The sequence below is a fragment of the Melopsittacus undulatus genome, chromosome 4 (genome assembly GCF_012275295.1).
Source record: "Melopsittacus undulatus isolate bMelUnd1 chromosome 4, bMelUnd1.mat.Z, whole genome shotgun sequence".
Classification (NCBI taxonomy): Eukaryota; Metazoa; Chordata; class Aves; order Psittaciformes; family Psittaculidae; genus Melopsittacus; species Melopsittacus undulatus.
In genome coordinates this window covers 1493624-1512897 of record NC_047530.1, presented here as the reverse complement: position 1 = coordinate 1512897, position 19274 = coordinate 1493624, and the positions used below count along the sequence as shown (strand labels likewise).

Below are 19274 nucleotides of genomic sequence, written 5' to 3'. Positions count from 1 at the left end.
CATCACCCCCTTTATCCCCCCACAGCCTTCCTGGGGGGTGCGGACGAGGGCCCCCCATGTACCCCCACTATGGGGTGGGCAGCAGAGGGGCCGGGGACCAGCGGCAAGAACCGGCGCGTGTCCCAAGCTATGGCAAGGCTGGAGATGGGAAACCTATGGCAGGAGTTCAACCGCTTGGGTACCGAGATGATCGTCACCAAGGCAGGGAGGTGAGGACTGCAATGGGGCATATGGGGCAGCATCAATGGGGCATATGGGGCAGCATCAATGGGGCAGCATCAATGGGGCATATGGGGCAGCATCAACGGGGAATATGGGGCAGCATCAATGGGGGGCAGCATCAATGGGGCATATGGGGCAGCATCAACGGGGAATATGGGGCAGCATCAATGGGGCAGCATCAACGGGGCATATGGGGCAGCATCAATGGGGGGTAGCATCAATGGGGCATATGGGGCAGCATCAATGGGGGGGCAGCATCAATGGGGCATATGGGGCAGCATCAATGGGGCACCATCAATGGGGCATATGGGGCAGCATCAATGGGGCACCATCAATGGGGCAGCATCAATGGGGCAGCACGAATGGGGCATATGGGGCAGCATCAATGGAGCACCATCAATGGGGCAGCATCAATGGGGCAGCATCAATGGGGCATATGGGGCAGCATCAATGGGGGGCAGCATCAATGGGGGGCAGCATCAATGGGGCATATGGGGCAGCATCAATGGGGGGGCACCATCAATAGGGCTTATGGGGCAGCATCAATGGGGCATATGGGGCAGCATCAATGGGGCATAGAGGGCAGCATCAATGGGGCATATGGAGCAGCATCAATGGGGGGCAGCATCAATGGGGGGCAGCATCAATGGGGCATATGGGGCAGCATCAATGGGGGGGCAGCATCAATGGGGCATATGGGGCAGCATCAATGGGGGGGCAGCATCAATGGGGCATATGGGGCAGCATCAATGGGGCACCATCAATGGGGCATATGGGGCAGCATCAATGTGGGGCATCCCCATTCCCATCACTGTGCCTGCAGGAGGATGTTCCCAACCTTCCAAGTGAAGCTGTCGGGGCTGGACCCACTCTCTGACTATGTCCTGCTCATGGACTTCATCCCGTTGGATGACAAGAGATACAGGTGGGGATGGGGCCATGGGGATGCTGTGGGGCTGGGGCTATGGGGACGCTATGGGGCCGGCTCTGACCCCCCATCCCTTCAGGTACGCCTTCCACAGCTCCTCCTGGCTGGCAGCAGGACGGGCAGAGCCAGCAGCCCCCGGACGGGTTCACTTCCATCCGGATTCCCCAGCCAAGGGATCCCAATGGATGCGGCAGATTGTGTCCTTTGACAAGCTCAAGCTGACCAACAACGTCCTGGATGACAATGGGCACGTAAGGACCTGACCATGGGATGGGGAACCCTAACCCTAACCCTAACCCTAACCCTAACCCTAACCCTAACCCTAACCCTAACCCCTAATCCTAACCCTAACCCTATACCCTAAACCTAACCCTAACCCAAAACCTAACCCCTAACCCTAACCCCTAACCCTAACCCCTAACCCTAACCCTATACCCTAACCCTAACCCCTAAACCTAACCCTAAACCTATACCCTAACCCTAACCCCTAACCCTAACCCCTAACCCTAACCCTGACACTAACTCTAACCCTAATGGGGAACCATAACCCTAACCCCAACCCTAACCCTAACCCAACCCTAACCCCTAATCCTAACCCTAACCCTATACCCTAACCCTAACCCTAACCTTAACCCCTAACCCTAACCCCTAACCCTATACCCTAAACCTAAACCTAACCCAAAACCTAACCCCTAACCCTAACCCTATACCCTAACCCTAACACCTAAACCTAACCCTAACCCTAACCCCTAACCCTAACCCTAACCCCTAACCCTAACCCTGACCCTAAACCTAACCCTAACCCTAACCAACAACCTCCTGGATGACAACGGCCACGTAAGGACCCGACCATGGGATGGGGAAACCTAACCCTAACCCTATAACATAACCCTAACCCTAACCCAAACCTAACCCTAACCCTATAACATAACCCTACCCCTACCCCTAACCCTAACCCTAACCCCTACCCCTAACCCTAACCCTACCCCCTCTATATGTGCTCCATCCATCCCCCTCTCTGACCCCCGTCCCCAGATCATCCTGAGCTCCATGCACCGGTACCAGCCCCGGTTCCATGTGGTGCTGCTGGATCCGCAGCAGGACAGTGAACGCTTCGCACACAACAACTTCAAGTCCTTCAGCTTCCCCGAGACCCAGTTCATGGCAGTGACCGCGTACCAGAACCACCGGGTGAGTGTTGGGGTGTGGGGGTATGGGGGTAACCCCCCCCCGGACCTACACTGGGGTGTGGGGGTATGGGGGTAACCCCCCCCGGACCTACACTGGGGTGTGGGGGTATGGGGGTAACCCCCCCCGGACCTACACTGGGGTGTGGGGGTATGGGGGTACCCCCCCCCCGGACCTACACTGGGGTGTGGGGGTATGGGGGTAACCCCCCCCCCGGACCTACACTGGGGTGTGGGGGTATCGGGTACCCCCCCCCGGACCTACACTGGGGTGTGGGAGTATCGGGTACCCCCCCCCGGACCTACACTGGGGTGTGGGGGTATGGGGGTACCCCCCCCCGGACCTACACTGGGGTGTGGGGGTATGGGGGTAACCCCCCCCCGGACCTACACTGGGGTGTGGGGGTATGGGGGTAACCCCCCCCCGGACCTACACTGGGGTGTGGGGGTATCGGGTACCCCCCCCCCGGACCTACACTGGGGTGTGGGGGTATGGGGGTACCCCCCCCCGGACCTACACCGTGACCCCAAACCCGTCCATAGATCACCCAGTTGAAGATTGCCAGCAACCCCTTTGCCAAAGGGTTTCGGGATGGGGACACTGAGGCATGGTAAGGAGCAACCCCAATACCATGATGAGGGGTCTATGGGATCCCACTGAGCCCCATATCTCTGTCTTGTAGGTGTGGGGTGGCATGGGGATGCTGTGGGGATGGGGATGCTGTGGGGATGGGGTCATGGGGATGCTGTGGGGATGCTGTGGGGATGGAGCCATGGGGATGCTGTGGGGATGGGGCCATGGGGATGCTGTGGGGATGGGGCCATAGGGATGGGGCCATGGGGATGCTGTGGGGCTGGGGCCATGGGGATGCTGTGGGGATGGGGCTATAGGGATGGGGCCATGGGGATGCTGTGGGGATGGGGCCATGGGGATGCTGTGGGGATGGGGCTATAGGGATGATGTGGGGATGGGGATGCTGTGGGGATGGGGCCATGGGGATGCTGTGGGGATGGGGCTATGGGGATGCTGTGGGGATGGGGCTGTGGGGATGCTGTGGGGATGGGGCCATAGGGATGGGGCCATGGGGATGCTGTGGGGATGGGGCTATAGGGATGCTGTGGGGATGGGGATATGGGGATGCTGTGGGGCTGAGGCTATAGGGATGCTGTGGAGATGGGGCTATGGGGATGCTGTGGGGATGGGGCTATTGGGATGCTGTGGGGATGGGGCTATGGGGATGCTGTGGGGATGGGGCTATTGGGATGGGGCCATGGGGATGCTGTGGGGATGGGGCTATGGGGATGCTGTGGGGATGGGGCCATGGGGATGGGGCTATGGGGATGCTGTGGGGATGGGGCCATGGGGATCCCCATCCCCATCCATAGATCACCCAGTTGAAGATCACCAGTAACCCCATTGCCAAAGGGTTTCAGGATGGGGACCCTGAGCCGCATTAAGGCCCAACCCCAACCCCACAATGAGGGTCTCTATGGCATCCCCTGAGCCCCACATCTCTCTCTTGCAGGTGTGGGGCACCAGCAGGGTCCCTATTGGGTGCAATGGGACCCCGTGCCCGGGTGCTGCCCTCCCACCATGAGCAGCAGGACAAGGGTATGGGGGGCAGAGAAGGTGCTGAGCCCCTGGTGCTGTCTCTGCCGCCCCATAGCCGTGGGGCTGTGGCCGGAGCCCCACAACCAGCCCCACCAGTGGCTGCCTCTGGCTTCCCTGAGCTGCCTGTGCCCCCATTCCAGCCCCTCTCCTGCCCCACAAGTGTCCTTATGGGGCCCAAGCCCCACACTCTGCCCTACCCCTTGCTCAGCACCTACAGCCCCACCGCGACCCCCACCTTTGGCTATGGGCAGCAGTGATGTGGGGCACCCCCCAAGTCCCTTGTACCCCCAGCATGGCACAAGGAACAGAGATGCCACATTGGGGACAAGCTATGGGGCTTTATTCACTGCAAGCATGGGATGGGAACCACAACCAGACCCCCAACCGTGGGGCTCTGTGGGGCACCCCCCAAGTGAGCTCCCATCAATGGGGCAGGGCTGTGGGTCCCAACCTCCAGCATCCATATGGTCATTCCCAAGCACCGGGTGTGAAGGTGAAGGGACAGAGCTTGTATCCAGCTCCCATATAGAACTTGTTCTGGAATTCCACCCTAGAGGAAAGGGAATGGGTGAGGAGCAGTTATGGGGTCCCCATCCCATTGGCATCCCATTGGCATCCCATTGGCATCCCATTGGCATCCCATTGGCAGCCCCATACTGGGCTCACCAGTGCAGGCGCAGGGCATGGAGGAAGGCAGACAGCCCCTCCATCACCAGCAGTATGGCCACGGTCAGTATGGCAAAGGCAGCGAACACGGGTACCAGCACCACACCACCAGCATAGCCAATGGGCACGAACCCATTGCGCATCACCATGGTCCATAGCACCTCCGACAGCTCTATGGGGCACAGTGGGGTGAGGAGGGATGTAGGGGGTGGGGATGGGTATGGGGGATATGGGGCAGGGATGGGTATGGGGGATATGGGGCAGGGATGGGTATTGGGGATATGGGGCAGGGATGGGTATAGGGGATATGGGGCAGGGATGGGTATAGGGGATATGGGGCAGGGATGGGTATAGGGGATATGGGGCAGGGATGGGTATAGGGGATATGGGGCAGGGATGGGTATAGGGGATATGGGGCAGGGATGGGTATAGGGGATATGGGGCAGGGATGGGCATGGGGGATATGGGGCAGGGATGGGCATGGGGGGATATGGGGCAGGGATGGGTATAGGGGATATGGGGCAGGGATGGGTATAGGGGATATGGGGCAGAGATGGGTATAGGGGATATGGGGCAGGGATGGGTATAGGGGATATGGGGCAGGGATGGGTATAGGGGATATGGGGCACGCACGGGCATGGGCCAGGCTGAGCGCCCAGAGCCGCAGGTAGGATGCAGTGTTGGAGATGCAGCCCAGGCAGTACTCAATGGTGTGGATGGTTTGGTGCATGAGGAGCTCGGCCAGGTCCTGGTGCTGTGGGGTGGGATGGGGATGGGATGTCAATGAGGGATATGGGATGTCAGTGAGGGACATGGGATGTCAATGAGGGACATGGGATGTCAATGAGGGACATGGGATGTCAATGAGGGACATGGGATGTCAGTGAGGGACATGGGATGTCAGTGAGGGACATGGGACATCAATGAGGGACATGGGACGTCAATGAGGGACATTGGACATCAATGAGGGACATGGGACATCAATGAGGGACATGGGACATCAATGAGGGACATGGGACGTCAATGAGGGACATGGGACATCAATGAGGGACATGGGACATCAATGAGGGACCAATGGTAAATGGACATGGGACAGCAGTGAGGGATATGGGGCATCAAGCAGGGACCCAGAGCATCAATGAAGGAGCCAGGACAGCAGCAACAAGGGGCATGAATGACAGACACCAGTGCAGGACATGGGACAATGATGATGATGCAGGACCCCAATGAAGGATGCTCCCACCCCATCCCCATCCCACCAGTGCCCATCACCTCAGCCTCAGGGCTTTGCCCTCCACTCTCCACATCCTCCATGGTGACATTGACTGAGCTCCCAACCTCCTGCCCCTCCAGCAGCGGCTCCTGCTCCCCAGCACCCACCACCTGCACCAGGACATCATTGGGGTCAGACCCCACAGCACCCACCCCATTGAGCCCCTCACCGTGGCCTCAGCCTCACCATGGGGTGCCCCATCCTCGCCTTGCGCTGCCGGCACCACTGGTACAAGGGGGTGCCCAGGAGCAGGATGGGCACTGACACCAACGCCAGCACCACCAGTACAGTCTGCACTGGTACCTGTAGCACATGGGATGTGGTTTAGGGTTCCAGCCATGCCAGACCCATATGGCCCCATAGTGGGCAAGGGGATGAGGTTGTTGTTCCCCATCTGCGGTACCTGTCCTGGGTACAACGGGAGGTTCTCGGGGTTGGAGGTGAAGAGGAACATGTCAATGAAGTGGATGAGGATGCTGGGGGCCAGCAGGGACTCAGCAGCACTGAACATGAGCCACTTGTAGAAGATGAGGAAGACGAGATAACCAAAGAGAGCCAAGAGGAAAACCAGCTCAGGCAGGAGCTCCAGCACCAACCGGTGCCGCTGCTGGAAGTGACTGGAGAGGGGATGGGAACCATGGTCAGCATCACTGGTACTGGGCTCCCAGTGTAGGGATACAGGACATGGAGATGATGGAGCTGGGATGGGAACCATGCTCAGCATCACTGGTACTGGGGTCCCAGTGTAGGGATACAGGACATGGAGATGATGGAGCTGGGATGGGAACCATGGTCAGCATCACTGGTACTGGGGTCCCAGTGTAGGATACAGGACATGGAGATGATGGAGCTGGGATGGGAACCACACTCAGCATCACTGGTCCTGGGCTCCCAATGTAGGGATACAGGACATGCAGATGCTGCAGGGATGGATGGAGCTGGGATGGGGCAGCCTGGATGAGCTTTAGGGCCCTTCCAACACAAACCAACCCATGATGACCCCATGCACTCACCCAGCACCCAACCCATACCCTGCCCAGCACCCATGGGTGCAGCCATAAGGACTCACAGGTGGTTGAAGACCCCAAGCACGACACCAAAGGCCATATGCACAATACCCAACACCACAGACATCTTCATCTTGAAGGAGTTGAGGAAGCTGAGGTGGTTGGTGGCCAAACTCCAGATCTGCATGGATGAGGTGGGTGAGACCCCATAGCCATGGCAATGAGGGTCACATCACACCCTGGCCTAACACTAACCCTAACACTAACCCTACATCCTGCCCTAATCATAACCCTAACCCTAACGCTAGCCCTAACCCTAACCCTAACCCCAACCCTAAACCCCAACCCTGACCCTGACCCTAACCCTAACCCTAACCCTAACCCTAACCTTAACCCCTAACCCGAACCCTAACCCTAACCCTAACACTAACCCTACATCCTGCCCTAACCATAACCCTAACCCTAACGCTAGCCCTAACCCTAACCCTAACCCCAACCCTAAACCCCAACCCTGACCCTGACCCTAACCCTAACCCTAACCTTAACCCCTAACCCGAACCCTAACCCTAACCCTAACACTAACCCTACATCCTGCCCTAACCATAACCCTAACCCTAACCCTAACCCTAACCCTAACCCTAACCCCAACCCTAAACCCCAACCCTGACCCTAACCCTGACCCTAACCCTAACCCTAACCCCTAAACCTAACCCTAACCCTAACCCGTAACCCTAACCCTAATGGCAATGAGGGTCCCATCACATCCTGCCCTAACCCTACCCCTACCCCATATCACACTCACCGGGTCAATCCCAAAGGGATAAGGCCCTCGGAACACACCAGTGACATTGGGGTCCAGGCTGAGCAGTGGGTGCGAGGCCAGGAAGTCAGAGCTATGGGGCAGAGCAGGGGGTCAGAGGGGGCAGGACCCATAGAGGCCTCCCAGTAAGCACTGGGGCTCCCACCTCCATGAGGACTGGTTGGCCATGGAGGCCACGCTCCATGCGGAGGGGAAGATGCTGGAGGCTCTGCTGAAGCACTCGTTGTAGATGGAGCCAGTGTAGATGGAGAACAGCCCCATGAGCAGCAGCAGGTACCGGCCATTGAACAGCAGCAGCCAGATCTATGGGGCAATGGGGTGACCCATAGCAACACTGACCCATAGCAACACTGCCCCATAGCAGCACTGACCCATAGCAACACTGACCCATAGCAGCACTGACCCATAGCAACACTGACCCATAGCAGCACTGACCCATAGCAGCACTGCCCCATAGCGGCGCTGACCCATAGCAACACTGACCCATAGCAACACTGACCCATAGCAACACTGACCCATAGCAGAACTGACCCATAGCAACACTGACCCATACCGGCACTGACCCATAGCAACACTGACCCATAGCAGCACTAACCCATAGCAACACTGACCCATAGCAACACTGCCCCATAGCAACACTGACCCATAGCAACACTGACCTATAGCAACACTGACCCATAGCAACACTGACCCATAGCAGCACTGACCCATAGCAGCACTGCCCCATAGCAACACTGACCCATAGCAACACTGACCCATAGCAGCACTGACCCATAGCAACACTGACCCATAGCAACACTGCCCCATAGCAGCACTGACCCATAGCAGCGCTGACCCATACCAGCACTGACCCATAGCAGCACTGACCCATAGCAACACTGACCCATAGAAACACTGACCCATAGCAGCACTGACCCATAGCAACACTGACCCATAGCAACACTGACCCATAGCAACACTGACCCATAGTAACACTGAGCCATAGCAGCACTGACCCATAGCAACACTGACCCATAGCAACACTGACCCATAGCAACACTGACCCATAGCATACTGCCCCATAGCAGCACTGACCCATAGCAACACTGACCCATAGCAACACTGACCCATAGCAACACTGACCCATAGCATACTGCCCCATAGCAGCACTGACCCATAGCAACACTGACCCATAGCAACACTGACCCATAGCAGCACTGACCCATAGTAACACTGAGCCATAGCAGCACTGACCCATAGCAACACTGACCCATAGCAGCCCTGTCCCACAACAACCCTGTGCCCCACAGCAACCCTGCCCCACAGCGGCCCTGCCCCATAGCAACACCACATCCCATCCCCCAGAGCCCATCCTATGCCTTCAACCCCATCCCATGCATCCAAGCCCCATCCCACACCACCAGCATGTCCTACACCTCCAAGCTGCATAGGATACCCCAAACCCCCTCCCATGTCCTACACCTCCAAGCCCACCCCACACCCCAGCCTCACCCCACACCCCAGCCTCACCCCATATCCAACCCTATCCCCCATAGGCCCCACTGACCTCATTGCTGCCCTGCCGCAGCCTGGGGCTGTTCTCATACAGCACCATCCATAGGGCAAACAGGAACAGGAGGAGCCCGTGCCCCACATCCCCAAACATGATGGCGAAGATGAAGGGGAAGGTGATGATGCTATAGGGCGCTATGGGGCACAGGGACCGTGTTATATGGGTCCCATCACCCAACCCACCCCATGCAGGGTCTATGGGGCTCACCCGGGTTCACCTCCTGGTACGTGGCCACCCCATAGGCATCCACGATGCTCTGGAAGCCGGAGGTGAAGCTGTTGGTGCGGATGAGGGTTGGGGGGCGCTCGGTGGTGGGGATGGGTTGGATGAAGGACTCAACACTGGAGCCGCTCTGGTGCTGTGGGGGGAGTGTATGGGGTGACCCATAGCATCCTATAGGGTGGGACCCATAGCATCCTATAGGGGTCTGACCCATAGCATCCTATAGGGGTGGGACCCATAGCATCCTATAGGGGTCTGACCCATAGCATCCTATAGGGGTGGGACCCATAGCATCCTATAGGGGTGGGACACATAGCATCCTATAGGGGTGTGACCCATAGCATCCTATAGGGGTGGGACCCACAGCATCCTATAGGGCTGGGACCCATAGCATCCTATAGGGGGGTGACCCACAGCATCCTATAGGGGTGTGACTCACACGGGGGTGTGACCCACAGCATCCCATAGGGGTGTGACCCATAGCATCCTATAGGGGTCGGACCCATAGCACCCCATAGGGGTGGGACCCACAGCATCCTATAGGGGGGTGACCCACAGCATCCCATAGGGATGGGACCCACAGCACCCTATAGGGGTCTGACCCACAGCAACCCATAGGGGTCTGACCCACAGCATCCCATAGGGGTGTGACCCACAGCATCCCATAGGGGTCTGACCCACAGCAACCCATAGGGGTGTGACCCATAGCAACCCACAGGTGGGATATGGGATGGAGATGGGGGGCACCGAGCGTCACTTGGGATGAGGACATGGGGACAACAAACAACACCAACATAAGGATACAGGGACACCAAGTACCCCAACATGGGGTACACCAAGGACCCCAAGATATGAACATGAGGACACCAATTACCCCAACACAAGGACATGGAGACGCCAAACCCCAACACAAGGACATGGGGTCACCAAGGACCCCATACAAGGACATGGGAACACCAACACAAGGACATGGGGTCACCAACACAAGGACATGGGAACACCAACACACGGACATGGGGTCACCAACACATGAACATGGGGACACCAAAGACCCCATACAAGGACATGAGGACCCCATATACGAACACAATGACCCCAGCACTCACCGACCCCTGTCTCAGCACATCCTGCACCCGGCTCAGGTCCTGCACTGGGCACCAAACCTCAGCTATGAGACACCTGCTGCCGTCGGAGCTGCACTGGTTGAGCACCAGGTAAACTGACTTCATCTTCCTGACCTGCACCTGCCAGGCTGGCAGCGACACCTGCACCTGCAACAGCACCTGCGCCAGGTGATGCTCTGTCTGCTGCAGCACCTGTGGGGCACATGTGGGGCAGGTGTGGGGCAGGTGTGGGGCAGGGATGTGGGTCAGAGATGTGGGTCTGAGATGTGGGTCAGGGATGTGGGTCTGAGATGTGGGTCTGGGATGTGGGTCTGGGATGTGGGTCTGGGATGTGGGTCTGAGATGTGGGTCTGAGATGTAGGTCAGGGATGTGGGTCAGGGATGTGGGTCAGGGATGTGGGTCTGGGATGTGGGTCAGGGATGTGGGTCAGGGATGTGGGTCTGAGATGTGGGTCTGAGATGTGGGTCAGGGATGTGGGTCTGAGATGTGGGTCTGGGATGTGGGTCTGAGATGTGGGTCTGAGATGTGGGTCACAGATGTGGGTCAGGGATGTGGGTCAGAGATGTGGGTCTGGGATGTGGGTCTGAGATGTGGGTCACAGATGTGGGTCTGAGATGTGGGTCTGAGATGTGGGTCTGAGATGTGGGTCTGAGATGTGGGTCAGGGATGTGGGTCTGGGATGTGGGTCACAGATGTGGGTCTGAGATGTGGGTCTGAGATGTGGGTCAGAGATGTGGGTCACAGATGTGGGTCAGGGATGTGGGTCTGAGATGTGGGTCAGGGATGTGGGTCTGAGATGTGGGTCAGAGATGTGGGTCAGGGATGTGGGTCTGAGATGTGGGTCAGAGATGTGGGTCTGAGATGTGGGTCTGAGATGTGGGTCAGAGATGTGGGTCACAGATGTGGGTCACAGATGTGGGTCAGAGATGTGGGTCAGGGATGTGGGTCACGGATGTGGGTCAGAGATGTGGGTCACAGATGTGGGTCAGAGATGTGGGTCAGAGATGTGGGTCACAGATGTGGGTCAGGGATGTGGGTCTGAGATGTGGGTCAGAGATGTGGGTCTGAGATGTGGGTCTGAGATGTGGGGCAGGGATGTGGGTCTGAGATGTGGGTCAGAGATGTGGGTCAGGGATGTGGGTCAGGGATGTGGGTCACAGATGTGGGTCTGAGATGTGGGTCTGGGATGTGGGTCTGAGATGTGGGTCAGGGATGTGGGTCAGGGATGTGGGTCAGAGATGTGGGTCAGAGATGTGGGTCACAGATGTGGGTCAGGGATGTGGGTCAGAGATGTGGGTCTGAGATGTGGGTCAGAGATGTGGGTCTGAGATGTGGGTCAGGGATGTGGGTCTGAGATGTGGGTCTGAGATGTGGGTCTGAGATGTGGGTCTGAGATGTGGGTCAGGGATGTGGGTCAGAGATGTGGGTCACAGATGTGGGTCAGAGATGTGGGTCAGGGATGTGGGTCTGAGATGTGGGTCTGAGATGTGGGTCTGAGATGTGGGTCAGAGATGTGGGTCACGGATGTGGGTCAGGGATGTGGGTCACAGATGTGGGTCTGAGATGTGGGTCTGAGATGTGGGTCAGGGATGTGGGTCACAGATGTGGGTCTCACCATGGTTCCATACTCACCACACTGAGCTCCTGGATCTCGCTCTGCAGCCCATTGATGGTCTCTATGCGGTTGGCTTCGCTCTCGGGGTAGGGATACAGGCGGCAATGGCAGCTGGGATATAGGGACACCAGTGCTATGGGGTGGGTGGTTATGGGGCCATATTAAAGCTGAGCTTACCGGGTCCGGCCTTACCAGTCTGAGATCTTGCGGATCTTGTGCCCGATCTGCTCACCCCAATAGGAGATGATGAAGATGACCCAAGTGATGGTGTCACCCTATGGATGGTACAGTCCCATTGATAGCGGTTGTACCGGTGGGTACCACCGGTGCCCTATGTGTGCCCTATGTGTGCCCTATGTGTGCCCTATGAGTGCCCTATGAGTGCCCTATGAGTGCCCTATGTGTGCCCTATGTGTGCCCTATGTGTGCCCTATGAGTGCCCTATGAGTGCCCTATGTGTGCCCTATGAGTGCCCTATGTGTGCCCTATGTGTGCCCTATCAGTGCCCCATGTGTGCCCTATGTGTGCCCTATGTGTGCCCTATGTGTGCCCCATGTGTGCCCTATGAGTGCCCCATGAGTGCCCTATATGTGCCCTATGTGTGCCCTATGTGTGCCCTATGTGTGCCCTATGAGTGCCCTATGAGTGCCCTATGTGTGCCCTATGAGTGCCCTATGTGTGCCCTATGTGTGCCCTATCAGTGCCCCATGTGTGCCCTATGTGTGCCCTATGTGTGCCCTATGTGTGCCCCATGTGTGCCCTATGAGTGCCCCATGAGTGCCCTATATGTGCCCTATGTGTTCCCTATGTGTGCCCTATGTGTGCCCCATGTGTGCCCTATGAGTGCCCTATGAGTGCCGTATGTGTGCCCTATGTGTTCCCTATGTGTGCCCTATGTGTGCCCTATATGTGCCCTATGTGTGCCCTATGTGTGCCCTATATGTGCCCTATGTGTGCCCCATGTGTTCCCTATGTGTGCCCTATGTGTGCCCTATGTGTGCCCTATATGTGCCCTATGTGTGCCCTATGTGTGCCCTATGTGTGCCCTATGAGTGCCCTATATGTGCCCCACACCACCCCCGTGCTCACCGTGTCCGGGTCCTCCATGGGCTCCGGCATGTCCATGAAGGACACCACCAGGTACCCTCGGCACAGGCGCCACAACAGCCGCTCGAAGGCTGTCACCCGCCTTGGGTGGATGACACCAGCAATGAAGCTGTGGGGCAAGGGAGGGTGGGATGGGGACGGGTCTGATGTGGGTCCTGACCCATAGATCATCTCCAGCCGTTACCCTACAGCCATACCCATTGCCCCATGGCCCTTACCCTACACCCATACCCATTGCGCCATATCCAACCCTTACCCTACAGCCATACCCATTGCCCCATGGCTCATGCCCAACCCTTACCCTACAGCTATACCCATTGCCCCATATCCAAGCCTTACCCTACACCCATCCCCACTGCCCCATGGCTCATCTCCAACCCTAACCCTACACCCATACCCATTGCCCCATAGCCCATCTCCAACCCTTACCCTACACCCATACCCATTGCCCCATAGATCATCCCCAACCCTTACCCCACACCCACTGCCCCACATCCCCCATACCTGATCTTGGGCTCCATGTGCTGCTGCCCCACAGGGTCAAGGATGGGGTCACGCTCCGATGGTGCCCGCGGCCGCACCGGGGACCCCATAGCTGCCTGTGGGGATGGACACTGGGAGCTGAGCCCATGGGGGGAGACACAACACAGCACACACAGCACCCACAGCACCCACAGTGCCCCATAGCACCTACAGGACCCCACAACACCCCCAGGACCCCCAAGACCCCCCAGCACTTGCAGGGCACCCCGGGACCCCCCAGGACCCGAAGCAACCCCAAGACCCCCACCTGCATGGCCAGCACCCTCCAGGACACCCTCAGAACCCCCCAGGACTACACAGCACCCCCAGCACCTCCAAGACCCCCAAGAGCCCACAGCACCCTCCAGGACCCCAAGCACCCCCAATAGCCCCACTTGCATGGCCAGCATCCCCAGTACACCCCAGCATCCCCCAGGAACCCACAACACCCCCAGGAAACCCCTGGCACCTCCAGGACCCCCAAGACCCTCCAGCACCCCCAAGAGCCCACAGCATCCTCAGGACCCCAAATAACCCCCTAGACCCCCACCAGTATGGCCAACACCCTCCAGGACACCCCCAGCACCCCCAGGACCCCCCAACACCCTCCAGCACTTCACAGCACGCCCTAGGACCCCCAAGAGCCCCCATCCCCCCCCATCCCCCACCCCCCCTCCCCCCCCTACCCCCTCTCACCTCCTCCCCCCATAGCTCCCCCCCACCCTCCTTCACCCCCCCTCCCCCCCCGACCCCCCCCTCACCTCGCCCCCCCATTGCTGCCCCCCACCCTCCCCAACCCTCCCCCACGCCCCCCATCACCCCCAATGGCCCCCTCACACCCCCATACCCCCCACCCCTCCCCCCATGACCCACCCCACCCCTCCCCCACCTTCCCCACCCCCACCATGTCCCCCCCAATCCCCCACCCCCACCTCCCCCCCCGTCCCCCCCCTCACCTCCTCCCCCCCTGACCTACCCCACCCCTCCCCCACCCCCCCCTACCCCTCCCCAACCCTCCCCCCATGCCCCCCCACCCCACACCCCCCATGTCCCCCCCCATCCCCCACCCTGATGCCCCCACCCCCTCCCCCATTGCCCCCTCACCCCCCAACCCCTCCCCCCCTCACCTCCTCCCCCCATCGCCACCCCCACCCCTCCCCCACCCCCCCACCCACCCCATGCCCCCCCTCCACCCCCATCCCCCTCCTCACCCCCCCACCCCTCCCCCCCCTCACCTCCTCCCCCCATGGCCCCCCCCTCACCCCTCCCCCAACACCCCCCACCCCTCCCCCACACCCCTCACCCCCCCATGTCCCCCCCCATCCCCCACCCCGATGCCCCCACCCCCACACCCCTCCCCCACACCCCCCTCCCCCCCTCCCCCTGTCCCCCCCCATGTCCCCCCCCATCCCCCCCTCCCCCCATGACCCCTCCCCCCCTCACCTCCCCCCCCGTCAGGCTCCGCCCCTCCCGCAGCACGTGCAGGAACTGGCGCCGTTCGCGCAGGCGCACTCGCAGCGCCGCCCGGTGGCGGGAAGCCTCGCGCAGCTCCCGCGCCAGCTGCTCCGCCTCCTCCTGCGCGCGCAGAGCTTCCCGCGCGGACGGGGCCCGAAGCTCCGCCCCCAACGGGGCAGGGGGCGGGGCCAGACCCGAGGCCCGCAGCTCCCGGAGCAGGAACGCTGCGGGGGGAGGGGGACGGGCAGATGTGGGGCAGGAGCTGAGCTGTGGGGCTGAGATGTGGGGTGGGAGATGTGGGGCAGGAGATGTGGGATAGAGGTGTGGGGCAGATGTGGGGATGGAGATGTGGGGATGGAGGTGTGGGGATGGAGATGTGGGGCAGGAGATGTGGGGATGGAGATGTGGGGATGGAGATGTGGGGATGGAGGTGTGGGGATGGAGGTGTGGGGATGGAGATGTGGGGCAGGAGATGTGGGGATGGAGATGTGGGGATGGAGATGTGGGGCAGGAGATGTGGGGATGGAGATGTGGGGCAGGAGATGTGGGGATGGAGATGTGGGGATGGAGGTGTGGGGATGGAGATGTGGGGCAGGAGATGTGGGGATGGAGATGTGGGGATGGAGATGTGGGGCAGGAGATGTGGGGATGGAGATGTGGGGATGGAGATGTGGGGATGGAGATGTGGGGCAGGAGATGTGGGGATGGAGATGTGGGGATGGAGATGTGGGGATGGAGATGTGGGGATGGAGGTGTGGGGATGGAGGTGTGGGGATGGAGGTGTGGGGATGGAAGTGTGGGGCAGGAGGTGTGGGGCAGGAGATGTGGGGCAGGACGTGTAGGGCAGGAGATGTGGGAATGGAGATGTGGGGATGGAGGTGTGGCTGCTCCATCCCTGGCAGTGCTCAAGGCCAGGTTGGACACAGGGGCTTGGAGCAGCTGCTCCATGGGAAGGGGTTGGAGCTGGAGGAGCTTTAAGCTCCCTTCCAACCCACACTATTCTATGGGTCTCCAATGGGGTTTGGGACCCCCCATTGCACCATCCCCATCACTCACTGAAGGTTTTCTCCATCTCCTCACACCTCCGCAGCTCAGCCACGAACCGGCGCTGGAAGGGGCTCAAGTGTGGGTTCAGCTGTGGGGACAGGGTCAGGGCACGGCCCCATAGGGACACAGGGGGTGATGGCACAAACAGGGCACCCTAATACAGCCCCTTGCACACAGGGCACCCCAAAGGAAGGACCCCAATGCACTGCATCTATAGCATCCAACCCCACTGCACCCAGAGCATCCCAAACCATCCCAACCAACCCCACTGCATCCATGGCATCCAAACCTCTCCAACCAACCCCATTGCATCCAGAGCATCCCAAACCATCCCAACCAACCCCATTGCACCCATTGCATCCCAAACCATCCCAACCAACCCCACTGCATCCATAGCATCCCAAACCACCCCAACCAACCCCATTACACCCAGAGCATCCCAAACCACCCCAACCAACCCCATTGCACCCAGACCATCCCAAACCACCCCAACCAACCCCATTGCATCCATGGCATCCAAACCACCCCAACCAACCCCACTGCATCCAGAGCATCCCAAACCACCCCAACCAACCCCATTACACCCAGAGCATCCCAAACCACCCCAACCAACCCCATTGCACCCAGACCATCCCAAACCACCCCAACCAACCCCACTGCATCCAGACCATCCCAAACCTCTCCAACCAACCCCATTACACCCATAGCATCCCAAACCACCCCAACCAACCCCACTGCATCCAGAGCATCCCAAACCACCCCAACCAACCCCATTACACCCAGAGCATCCCAAACCATCCCAACCAACCCCATTGCATCCAGAGCATCCCAAACCACCCCAACCAACCCCATTACACCCAGAGCATCCCAAACCACCCCAACCAACCCCACTGCATCCAGAGCATCCCAAACCACCCCAACCAACCCCATTGCATCCAGAGCATCCCAAACCACCCCAACCAACCCCACTACACCCAGAGCATCACAAACCAGCCCAACCAACCCCATTGCATCCAGAGCATCCCAAACCACCCCAACCAACCTCATTGCACCCAGAGCATCCCAAACCACCCCAACCAACCCCATTACACCCAGAGCATCCCAAACCACCCCAACCAACCCCATTGCATCCAGACCACCCCAACCAACCCCACTGCACCCAGAGCATCCCAAACCACCCCAACCAACCCCACTACACCCATAGCATCCCAAACCACCCCAACCAACCCCATTGCACCCAGAGCATCCCAAACCAGCCCAACCAACCCCACTGCACCCAGAGCATCCCAAATCACCCCAACCAACCCCACTGGATCCAGAGCATCCCAAACCACCCCAACCAACCCCATTGCACCCAGACCATCCCAACCAACCCCATTGCACACAGAGCATCCCAAACCACCCCAACCAACCCCATTGCACCCAGACCATCCCAACCAACCCCATTGCACACAGAGCATCCCAAACCATCCCAACCAACCCCATTGCACCCAGACCATCCCAACCAACCCCGTTGCACACAGAGCATCCCAAACCACCCCAACCAACCCCACTGCATCCATGGCATCCAAACCATCCCAACCAAACCCACTACACCCAGAGCATCCCAAACCTCCCCAACCAACCCCACTGCACCCAGAGCATCCCAAACCACCCCAACCAACTCCATTGCATCCAGACCATCCCAAACCACCCCAACCAACCCCACTGCATCCAGAGCATCCCAAACCATCCCAACCAACCCCACTGCATCCATAGCATCCAAACCACCCCAACCAACCCCATTGCACCCAGAGCATCCCAAAACACCCCAACCAACCCCATTACACCCCAACCACCTCCATTACACCCCAACCACCCCCATTACACCCAGACCACCCCAACCAACCCCACTACACCCAGACCACCCAAACCCCCCCTGGCCCCCCCATGACCCCATTGCCCCACTCACATCCCTGAACTGGAGCAGCCCCCGTTCCCCCAGTTCACTGACACAGCTGTAGGCAGAGGCAGACTGTAGGAAGAGCTGGGCCAGGCAGATCTCCTCGCTGCGGAACAGGGACCCCATCCCTGCCCCACACTCGGCTATGGGGCTGAGCTGTAACCGGACACGGATCCCGTCTGTGGGGGGCAGCAGTGGGGCAGGACTAATGGGGGGGGGCAGAGGGATGGGGATGGGGGAGGGTTGGGGTGTAAGGGGGAGCACAGAGCAGGGATGGAGATGGGGGGGGAGGTAAATGGGGTACCAGCAGGGCCCGATGTTAACCGGTTACCAGCAGGGTTCGATGTTAACCGGTTAACGGTTCCGATGTTAACCGGTTACAGGGTCTGATGTTAACCGGTACCAGCAGGGTCCGATGTTAACCGGTTACCGGTTCCGATGTTAACCGGTACCAACAGGCTTCGATGTTAACCGGTTACCGAGTCCGATGTTAACCGGTACCAGCAGGTCCGATGTTAACCGGTACCAACAGGGTCCGATGTTAACCGGTACGAACAGGATCCGACGTTAACCGGTTACAGGGTCCGATGTTAACCGGTACCAGCAGGTTCCGATGTTAACCGGTTACCGGTTCCGATGTTACCGGTACCAGCAGGTTCCGATGTTAACCGGTTACCGGGTCCGATGTTAACCGGTTACCGGTTCCGATGTTAACCGGTACCAGCAGGTTCCGATGTTAACCGGTTACCGGTTCCGATGTTACCGGTACCAACAGGTTCCGATGTTACCGGTACCAACAGGCTCCGGGTGCTCAGACCGGACCCGTCCGGTCTCGGATCCGTCGGGAAGTGTTGGGACACTCCAGGTTCCGCATTACAAACCCCTCCCCATTCCCCCCCCCCCCCGGAATGAGTCAGGGTCACGAGGACCGGACCCGACCCCCCCCCCCCCCCCGTTACCCGACGGGAGGCG

The 19274-nt window shown here is 59.4% G+C and overlaps 2 protein-coding genes across 5 annotated transcripts; one reads left to right on the top strand and one right to left on the bottom strand.

Moving 5' to 3' along the window:
- On the top strand, positions 1-2952 carry LOC117436018 (T-box transcription factor TBX10-like). The gene is made up of 5 exons (XM_034061581.1): positions 1-209; positions 1046-1147; positions 1230-1401; positions 2186-2341; positions 2881-2952. The coding sequence occupies exons 1-5, from the start codon at positions 70-72 to the stop codon at positions 2950-2952; spliced, it is 642 nt and encodes a 213-aa protein (XP_033917472.1). The 5' UTR covers positions 1-69.
- Positions 2953-4267: 1315 nt separating this feature from the next.
- On the bottom strand, positions 4268-19168 carry LOC115945915 (V-type proton ATPase 116 kDa subunit a-like). Of its 4 annotated transcripts, none has more exons than XM_034061479.1 (20): positions 18634-19168; positions 18312-18458; positions 16370-16448; positions 15302-15537; positions 13841-13935; positions 13319-13445; positions 12422-12504; positions 12247-12340; positions 10596-10805; positions 9475-9625; positions 9262-9401; positions 7861-8018; positions 7698-7788; positions 6958-7076; positions 6292-6505; positions 6075-6191; positions 5888-5998; positions 5249-5369; positions 4616-4787; positions 4268-4499 (listed from the first exon to the last, which is right to left on the bottom strand). In XM_034061479.1, the coding sequence occupies exons 2-20, from the start codon at positions 18426-18428 to the stop codon at positions 4418-4420; spliced, it is 2517 nt and encodes an 838-aa protein (XP_033917370.1). In that variant the 5' UTR covers positions 18429-18458; positions 18634-19168; the 3' UTR covers positions 4268-4417. The 4 variants fall into 4 exon arrangements, with proteins under 4 accessions (XP_033917370.1, XP_033917369.1, XP_033917371.1 ...); XM_034061478.1 differs by having other exon boundaries at positions 18312-18481; positions 18706-19168; XM_034061480.1 differs by having other exon boundaries at positions 18706-19168.
- Between the last annotated feature and the right edge of the window lie 106 nt (positions 19169-19274).